Source organism: Scardinius erythrophthalmus (genome assembly GCF_964197995.2).
Source record: "Scardinius erythrophthalmus genome assembly, chromosome: 1".
NCBI lineage: Eukaryota > Metazoa > Chordata > Actinopteri > Cypriniformes > Leuciscidae > Scardinius > Scardinius erythrophthalmus.
Window position 1 is genome coordinate 30,675,855 of NC_138221.1, and position 10,060 is coordinate 30,685,914.

Here is a 10,060-nt window from a genome sequence, read left to right on the forward strand (position 1 = left end):
ACTTTTTTTTTTTATTGCACACATACAAACCACACTCTGACATCCATACCAACACACCCATACAATTATAATCTATCCAATTTACCCATGTAAATTACTCAATTTACTATGCAAAAGCAGAATAAAGCAAGTATTTACTTTATAGGCCTAACCTGAGAAATTGGCATCATCTAGTAAAAAATAGTAAAACATTTAATGAAAGAATGAAAGCTTTTTAACAAAGATTGCAAAGAATGAAAGCTTTTTAACGAAGGTTTCAATGGGGACATTTCTGTCCTTAAGAACCTGAGTGGAACTACTGTGTGTACCTAGTGTAAAATTGATTTCATAAAGGAAACTGGGGTGAAATAGTTTTGTCTAATAAAATACAAACTTAAGCCAAAATACAGTTGGCATTAAAAATCAAAAAACAAAACTGATGAGAGCTACTTGTGGGCTGTATGACTCATCTTAAAGGGTTAGTTCACCCAAAAATGAAAATTCTGTCAGTAATTACTCACCCTCATGTTGTTCCAACCGCGTAAGACGAGAATACTTTTTGTGCGCAAAAACAAACAAAAATAACGACTTTATTCCACTTTTCATTTCCTTCTCTCTGGGCCTCGTAGTGTTTTTGCGCTGCGCGTCTGTGTTGCACGTCATCGCGCATCACACACATGACCAGCGTCGGCCAATAGTGAGCCTACGTGGTGACGTGTAACACAGACGCGCTGCGCAAAAACACTACGCGAACCAACTAGAGGTCCAGAGAGAAGGAAATGAATAGTGGAATAAAGTCGTTATTTTTGTTTGTTTTTGCGCACAAAAAGTATTCTCGTCGCTTGATATACTTAAGATTGAGCTACTGGAGTCACTTGGACTATATTAACGATCTCTTTAATAACTTTTCTGGGCCAGCAAGTTTCGGTCACATAGCAGCCTATGGAGGAGTGAGACATGGCTCAGATTTCATCAAAAATATCTTAATTTGTGTTCCGAAGATGAACGAAGGTCTTACGCAGTTGGAACAACATGAGGGTGAGTAATTACTGACAGAATTTTCATTTTTGGGTGAACTAACCCTTTAAGCAGAGAGAAACTCAGAGTTTGTCCTTCATGAAACCACAGATCTTCTTCACAAGGTCGCATTATCAGATGAGATGAATGAAGACAGCAGGAAGAAGATGAGAAGATTTGTTCTTCTTTCCTTCAAATAAGGGCAGAAGTTGATATATCAACTATTATGATTGAAAATATTCCTGAGCATGTCTTGGATTGTGTTTTCCCTGTCCATTTGTTAATTTTAACATTAGCAACATTATTTCGGCCCAGATCCGGCCTACATCTGGCATTTGTGGAATACTGCTCTGGCCCACATCCCAGCTATAAATGTTTTGTTCTAAAAACGTTCTGAGAACATTACCATGAAGTTCTAATAATGTTTTCATTGGGTAGTTTTATTCTGGTTCACAGAATGTTCTGCAAAAAGGTACACAGCAAAAACTCCAGTGATAAAAGTTAATGAGATAATTAAGTGAGTAATTGAGCAATGAGTGACCATTATTGAAGACACTTGATGTTAAGCAGACGCTTTTATTCAAAGCGACTTACAGCGGACTAAGGTTTAGACAGAGAGTTAGGTTTGCCTTGTTGATTACAGCAGCCCAGTGATTTTATAGCATACGATTTTTATCACTTTCTATAGAATCAAAAATTTTTCTTAAAAGCTCTGTTAAAAACATTTTGCAAAAAAGTCTTATTTAGACACAAAGACATCAAGATTGAGTGTATGTATCTCAACAATGGTGACAATAAAAAAGCATGTTGCAGTGGCTGCCACCAATCACAACTCATTCATGGCTCCCATCATGCATTGCAGTATGAATAAATTATGATCTGGATTGTCTTATTTGTTTCCGGTTCCTAATTAAGTATTTCGTTTGTCACCATTGTTGAGATTCATACACTCAATCTTTACGCGTGTTTGTGCCTAAACGTTATTGTTTTTAATCAAAACAACTTTTAAGAAATATTTTGTATTATATTGAAAATTTTGTATCTCATTTTAAGAATCACAGTCATGCTGTAATCAACTATTTAAATCAGTCAGAGATTAAACACTGTTTTGAGATTTAGGTCAATTTATTGATAGGCTATAACCAATAACATCTAAGAGTGTCCTTACAACAGCCAAACACATTCATAAGTAAAAACACGTATGGGTCAAGAACCCAACTAAGGGCGTTTTTCCACTGGGTTCGTTTGCTGCGGTCCGAACCCGAGTGCGCTAGTTCCCGGCGCCCCCCGCAGCGTTGGTCTGGTTTCACTCTCAATTAGTTGTATCGAACCCAGGTGCGTTTGCAGTGATCTTACGTCATCGCAAACGCACACGGAAAACGCATGGAGAATACAACTCGACTGAGCATAGCTGTAATTTGTCGGGTTTTTTTGGTGCTATTATGCACAACATAGTGAGAGACAACTGGGCCATTCCACCGAATGGGTGACATTTGCTTGTTGTAACTCTTAAAAATTAAACTTAATTTTTTTTATTTTTTTCAACACTGAATCTAATACTCAAATATTTACCTATTCAAAATGTGTATTGGTCAATCTCAGGCAACTTTATTTAATTTTTTACAAGGTTTCTAAGCAGAAGATGGATGCAAGTTTTCACAGTCCTGTTACCGAAACGCATGTGACATTTAAAAAGCATGTTTAAAAGCATGTCAATTATTCCTTTGTTTTCCCCACAAGAAAGTGTTTATTTTAAAGATATTGTTGGTTATATGTTCAAATAACTGATATTTTTGACAAAAAATCACTATATATTAAGGCAAAGTGTATTATAATAAAAAACACAAAGCCATTTTTTCATTTTAAAGAAGACCAAAGCCTCAAGTTTATATATTTTTTTTTATAATTTAATTTATTAAACAATTGTATAAATGATGGACCAAACAAAACTGATAAAAACAGTGGTTTAACTTTATTTTTTTAGAAAATAAATAAATAATAGTAACAGGAATGAACACTTGGTAACAGGAATGAACTATTTCATAACAGGAATGAGGAACAGGAAACAGGAATGAGTGTCCATATGTGTGTGCACGAGAGAGAGTGTACATGACTGTGTGTGCATAAGATTTCTATGTTGAAGTGATGTACTATATGCTAGTAGTACTTCACAGCAAAGGAGGTGGAAAGAGAAATAATATTTACAGAATTAAATCAACAAAACAGAGGACTTTATTCACTCCTGTTACTTTAATTCACTCCTGTTATTTTTCATATAAGTAACAGGACTGAAAGTAACAGGATTGAGTTTTTAAGCAAAAAGTTATCAAATACATGACATATGGCCACATAGCATACATGCTAATAGCATGAGGACACTGAGCAAATTCTAGTAATTTAACAAAAGTTAATATCTTTAAAATAAACAAATACATTCTAAGAAATTATTTAGGTAACAGGATAGTATGTTGAGATTGACCTTCTCAGTCATAGTTACAATTTCATCAAATATACAGAAATTAAAATAAGAGGACTAACTTATGGTCTTCCCATTGCCTTTAGAAGATCAAGATGATGCAACTTCCTGTTGAAAATGTGTCTTGTGGAATATTCCAAGTTTTTCAGAGGGGGGAATGTGTTAGGGTAACAGGACTGAGTGAAAACCCGGGGACATGACTAAAATCTGTATTTTATCTAAAATATTAGATAAAATATTTTTTTCTCATAAAAACAAACAAACATTTTAAATACATTGTATATAAAGTCACACAACAATCCCCAAAACTTAAGATTTCTGAAGGATTTTAATCATTATATTTCATGGCAAAGTTTAGAGACAGAGAGTGGGGACATGCAGAAAGTGCTATTTTTTTTGTGTTCTATGTAGTTTTTATTAATGTTTTTAATTATAAATTTTATAATTTGTAGTTAGCTTAATATGCAGGACATTTTGCTTAATAATAAAATGTATTTTAGAGTTAATTTTCATGCAATTTTATACATATGTTGTTCTGGGGACATAAATGTCACCCATTCGGTGGAATGGCTCAACTACGTTTATGTGCATTACATGGTGTAATTCAGCACATATCCAGGGGACGCCGTGTTTCTGCTGCTCGTAGAAGATTTTTTTGAATGAGGAATGTTTTTTGAATGAGATTTGTATGAATTTGAATGAGGCACCTCACCTCTTCAGTGTCCCACAACGTTCCCCTGCCACTCATTTAAAAAATAAAAACATGACTGTGATAGCCTTTAAGATTGGTCTGATTTCTTCAAGCGTTCGCTATGTTTTTTTTTTAATATGCGTATCTTCAAGCGTTTACTATGTTTACTATGGAAACGGTTAGCGCGCATAGTCTTTTGCATTACAAACAGAAGGCATTCAAACATGAACGCGATTTAAATTATTTTATTTTGGTTGTCTTGCGTGAGGAAACAATGATATCGACAGTGATACGCATGCGCGGGATACTATACTTCCTGAACAAGCGCGCACCCGAGTCCGTGTTGCTTGCACATTAACGCGAACCACACCACGGTTCGGGAGCAACCGAGCTCAGACCACCTCCTCCAGGTAGTCTCGGGTTCGGTACTCTAGTGCGCACCCAGGGCCGATGACAGCGTTTACATTAGCGATTTTTCATGCGAACCGTTCCCCGGTCCGCACTAAACTGCCAGTGTGAAAGCGCCCTAAAACAAACATAATGGTGACTTAAAAATAGTGATTTTCTCCTTCAGTGATTCTGCTTGTTAACATCAGGTGTCTTCAATAATGATCAATTATCACTTAATTCATCACTTAATTATCTTTTTTTATGACTTGAGTTTTTGCTTTGTACGTTTTAGGAGAACATTGTGGGAACCAAAATAAAACTACCCGCTGAAAACATTATTAGAACTTCATGTTCTCAGAACGTTTTTAGAACATCTTGCTGGGATAACACACAGAGTTACATGTGAAAACAGAAACTAGATTAAAAGTTAACAAAGCAGAAGAATTCATTGTTGATTTACTTAAAACTTGTAAAGACGATTATAATTCGGAATTAATGAAGCCATCAAACATTATAATGAAAGCAACGTCTGACTTGAAGAGACACAATGAGTGAAGATTTAAAGTTTGGCCTTGTCCTGTACCAGTTTTGCATCAACACCACAGTTCACGTAACTTATTTTCCCAGAGCTTTTCAACTTGAACACAGTGTCACACCAGGCACCATCCTGACCTTTTGTCTTGATATCAGTGACCATAAACTTCTCATATGGAGGAATCATCACCTCTTTCTGGTCAGGATGTTTGAAATATTTGGTCACATCACAAGTGTAGATTTCAAAACAAGATTTTGGTCCAAAATCATTTGCTACCTTACGATCAAGAGAGGAGGATGTAAATGAGCCGAAACGAACCTCTTTGTTCAGAACATCCTTATCAAACTCAACTGTAGTGCCACGATAAGTTGAATAGCATTTGCTTTGTGTTTTGTTCAGAATCTGTATTGCATCTGTTACCAGAAAGTGAAGTGAATACCATTTGAATGTCTTGTCTGTGTAATTTTGTTTCTCACTACGGACAGCATTATTGAAATCACGATATACTTTCGAATTGTTGTTAGTGTACACATAAATGGCGACTGAATGAATCTGTTCCAAATTATCCTGTGGTTTCTTGGCTTTCTTTTCACCGTCGTTCCAAGTATCATTAAATTCAGAAGACTTATTGATTTCCTCCTTCAGATATTTTGTCTTCACCAGGTCTGTCATGTTCTTTCTACAGCCCATATATTGGTCATCAACAGAATTCGGTGCCATATCCAATGGATATATCTTTCCTTCAACAGCAGCAGCTCTGTGATCCTGCAGAAACAGGAATCATAATGATCACATCATCAGTATTCATGTCTGTAACAATCTTATCAGCTGTCCTGTAGCTCAAGCAATAGAGCGCTGGCGCTTGCAACGCCAAGGTCAAGGGTTTGATTCCCAGGGAAAGCAAGAACTGATAAGAATGTAATTGTTCACCTTGAAATGCAATGTAAGTTGTTATGGATAAAAGCGTCTGCCAAATGCATAAATGAAAATGTAAATGTAGAACACAAGCTTACCTGTCCTAGAGCAGCTAAAATGAGAAGAAGAACTTCAATGATCAGCAGCATCTTGATTCAGTCAAATCCCTCTGATGATCTAGTGAAGAACTGATGCTGAAACACAACAGTGTCTCACATTTATTAAATCTATCACTGCAATAGCAGTACTTATTTTAAACTGTTTGAAAGAGATGAGGAACGTGGCTTTTTTATATCGCTGATAATGTGTGTGTTGTGGGATATAACAGCTGACGTAGGATCGCGATGTTGAGCTCATCATGATGCAGCACATGTGAAGCCTGTGTGGTTTCACACTGGACACACCGAGTTCCTGCAGACGTGCAAATAAAGCTTGACTCTCCTTATCACTTCGAGCAGTTCTGACTCTGTGAAAGTTACGAATACAGTAACTTTAAACAAACTAAATAAATATAAATTAAATTATTGTGATTCAAAAGATGAATAAGAAAAGGGTACTCTAAACAAAGAGGTTCATTTGCATAAACTTTTCTTGATTTAGAGTAGCCAAGGAATTTAGAATGTTTGTAATCTATTTGTGTGCTGATGTGAAAAAAATATTCAATGCTTTCTTGTGCAAAAGAGGTGCTGATTCGACACATTTATGGTCACTGATGTCAAGACAAGAGGAGATCAGAGAGAGCTTTACTCTGACACTGTGTTCACTTTGATGCTGATGGCCAATAATCCATATATTTGCCTAGAAGATGTCTAAACTTCATGGACTTCACAGTTCAGGTCACTTCTTTTTCTAAAAAAAATTTTGAGTGTTGTGCCGGTCGTGTCATTACCGCAAGCAAATAGGTTTGACATCATGATAACCAGATTCTGATCATGGAAATGTGAATCTTTTTCTCCAGATTTCTGCTAGAAGAGACACAACACATCAATCATGGGTTCAGTTCACATCACAACACTAAATGAGATGTAAATTAACAGTCTCATAGCTCTTTTTGTTTTGGATAGGATCTATCGTTCCAAGTAGCAATTATGAGGCCAAGCACACAAATGATCTCAATGAGTCAATTTTGGTGAGGATTGGACAAATTTTGGTGGAGTAAAAGTAAAAAAAAAAAAAAAAAAAAAAAAAAAAACAGGATGTTAATTCGATCAAAATTCTTTGAAACTCTGTAAGACAGTCACATTTCACATTTATACAGTTCATGAAATGGACAACAAAGCATTTTGAAACTTATATCACAGGGTATTATGACATATCAGGACACATTTTGACCAGTAGGTGGTGCTGTGACTAAACTGAACAAGTGCACTCAGGGCTGTATTGCAATTACAAAGGCCTTTTTAATTTTTTATGCTTATAATGTATATGGCTAGGGGAAAAACTGGGTTCTAAACTGTTTTGGTTGTTTCAAATTTTGGGTTGCAAAATTGTCAAATTGGTTTGGTGGTCCCGTAAGTAACCTTGTTTCAAGAACTGTCTGTGGCAGTTAGTGCAGCAAGATTCTTGAACCAGACATTGGCATTTTCTCTTATCCTTGTAGGCAGTTGTGTTTTCCTTTCCCGGAATGTAAGCTGGTCGGGTAAAAGAATTTTACCAAAATTCAAAGAACCAAACTTTGTCGTATGAGCACTGTGCTGATTTGCTGAAGTTAAAATTAGGTGATAAAGGGAAATAAAATATAAAAATATAGGAGATAAAATGTAAAAGCGATAGAGCAAAGCGCGGAGCAGTAAGCAAGAGCGTCCGAACAGTAGCTGAGCAGGAAGTAGTCTATATTTATATAAATAAATATAAATTCATACATAAATAAATATAAATAAATATAAATTCATTTCTAACAGCTGAAGTGTGATCTTGATGTGTTTGGCTCAACTAAACTGCTGAGCTCATCATTGTGGAGAACTTATGAAGGTCTTTGTGTGGTTTCACACTGGACAAAGGCTAAAAAAACTTTGCACGCCTAAGTTGTATTTTGAGCTGTTCTGACTCTATGTGTCACGGATAGGTGGCTGTAATCAAGTCCCAGACAACGGAGAAGATAAAAAAAACTTTACGTACAAGCACATATCACACAGAACTCTAAACATTACAAGACAAGGAACAGACAGAAACAGAGGGTTTCTGTCTGTACAAGTGAAGCTGGTAATGCTGTTTGAGGAGTTGTTTAATCCTCCTCTGCTGAGATCTTCACAGATTTAATGTCTTCTTTTCTCTTTAGTTGATTTCATCTAAGGCTGCGTCTGAAGTCATTTGTAGTTCTTGTGTTTCTGCTTGTCTCTTTTTCTGTTCTCTTCTTTCCTTAAGTGATTCTGCTTAACTTATTAAGGCTGATATGACTCCATATTTAATATACACAGACTTTGTGGCTCAGATAAGGTCCAGTTCTGGTTTATTTCTTTGCTCTTGGCTGACATGTGGCATTTTTAGGAATGGCACAAAGGTCTCTGTCTTAGGATCATTGTTTTCAATAAGTGCTTTTTTGGCATTTGTTGTGTATCTTTGGATTATGTTGTGTTGTAAATAAATCCAAACAATTTAAAAGCCATTCTTTTTTAAATCTCCTCATTTACAGTATTGTGCAAGGTTGCTCAGAATGACAGGGCCTGATAGCTCCTAATAGGGCCGTTAGGGGAGGGTCTTTGTCTTTCTCAGGTGTGAAAAGCTTATATATTAATGAGCTCCCGCATAAAGCTTTTTCAAACAAAACACGTCGTAAAAATTTTAAATCAATATATTGTCTTATCTGAATGAGCAGTCCTAGTCTTAGAGCAAATATTCTAGGCTACGTCATACAATTTTCAAAAGTCTTGTGAAGAAATAATCAGTATGGGTTTCATGGCCTTATTTCAGTGAGAATTTTTTTTTTTGTATTTTCACAAACCACACATAAATGCCATTATCTCAAAACTACAAACTTTTACATACATGCTGCTGATATATTATTGTAGCAGAGTTTGTGCTGAATACAGTGTAATTAGACTTTAGCCATGAAAATGTCACAAGTAACAGAAATAACCAGAAATGTCAGAGCATGTCAGAACACCTCCAGGGCCCAGAAAACAGCTCAGACCTCAGAGGGTTAACAAGCAGAATCAGTGAAAGAGAAAATCAATATTTTTAAGTCACCATTATGGTGATCAGTGTCTATTTTAGTTGGGCTCTTGACCCTTAAATTTTTTTACTTTAAATTATGTTTGGCTGTTGTAACTGAATTAAAACTCCCAGATGAACAAATAGAAAAGATGATCAGACAATGCTGATTATGTTTTGATATAATCATCATTTGACCTGAATCACAAAACTTATTTAGAGCCTCTCTGACTTATATTTATATTAGGGGTGTGACGAGACGCTTACTCCACGAGACAAGACGAGACACGAGATTGGGTTCACGAGAACGAGACAAGTCGAGATTTTTACACAATTTTTAAGAAATCCTCAATGATGAAATATATGAATGGAAAATAGTCTTTTATTCAACTGAAATTCAAAAAATGCAAAACAATTTAAGTTCATTTTGAAATCAACTTGTAATGAATGTTATTTTACTTCTATTTTAATGAATTCTATGCAGTAAAGGACATGCAAACACTGCAAAATGTTTTGCTATAAACTCTACTGTCTGGCTTCTCCCCTGTACGATTTCACATGAGAAATCTAACTCCTTTCCACAAATCGAGCATAAAGAAAAATAAAACAGTATAAATAAAATAAATATAAATAACTGAAATAACACTTTAAATGCAAACAGTAAGTGTGTATCCATAATCAAAGTACTGCTCTCTCAAAACTACAAGTTCAAACAGAAATTTTTTTTTTCAAGCTTGAAAAAGAGAAAAAATTAACTACACAGAACAGACTAAGATTATATGTTCTTTTTCAAGAATATAAGCATGTCGACGATTTCTGGCAGCAGTTGAGACCTTTGGGCAGTAGCTAACTAGGGCTGCACGATATGAAGCAAAGCTGCGATGTGCGATAACATTGTTTAATATTG

At 35.6% G+C, this 10,060-nt stretch overlaps 1 protein-coding gene across 1 annotated transcript; it reads right to left on the reverse strand.

Annotated features, from left to right (window-relative positions):
• Nucleotides 1-5,112: 5,112 nt before the first annotated feature.
• Nucleotides 5,113-6,152, reverse strand: LOC308695784 (ecto-ADP-ribosyltransferase 4-like; the record flags this gene model as incomplete). The annotated part of the gene is made up of 2 exons (XM_081373993.1): nucleotides 5,113-5,853; nucleotides 6,102-6,152. 2 exons carry the CDS (start codon nucleotides 6,150-6,152, stop codon nucleotides 5,113-5,115), a joined length of 792 nt encoding a protein of 263 aa, XP_081230119.1.
• Between the last annotated feature and the right edge of the window lie 3,908 nt (nucleotides 6,153-10,060).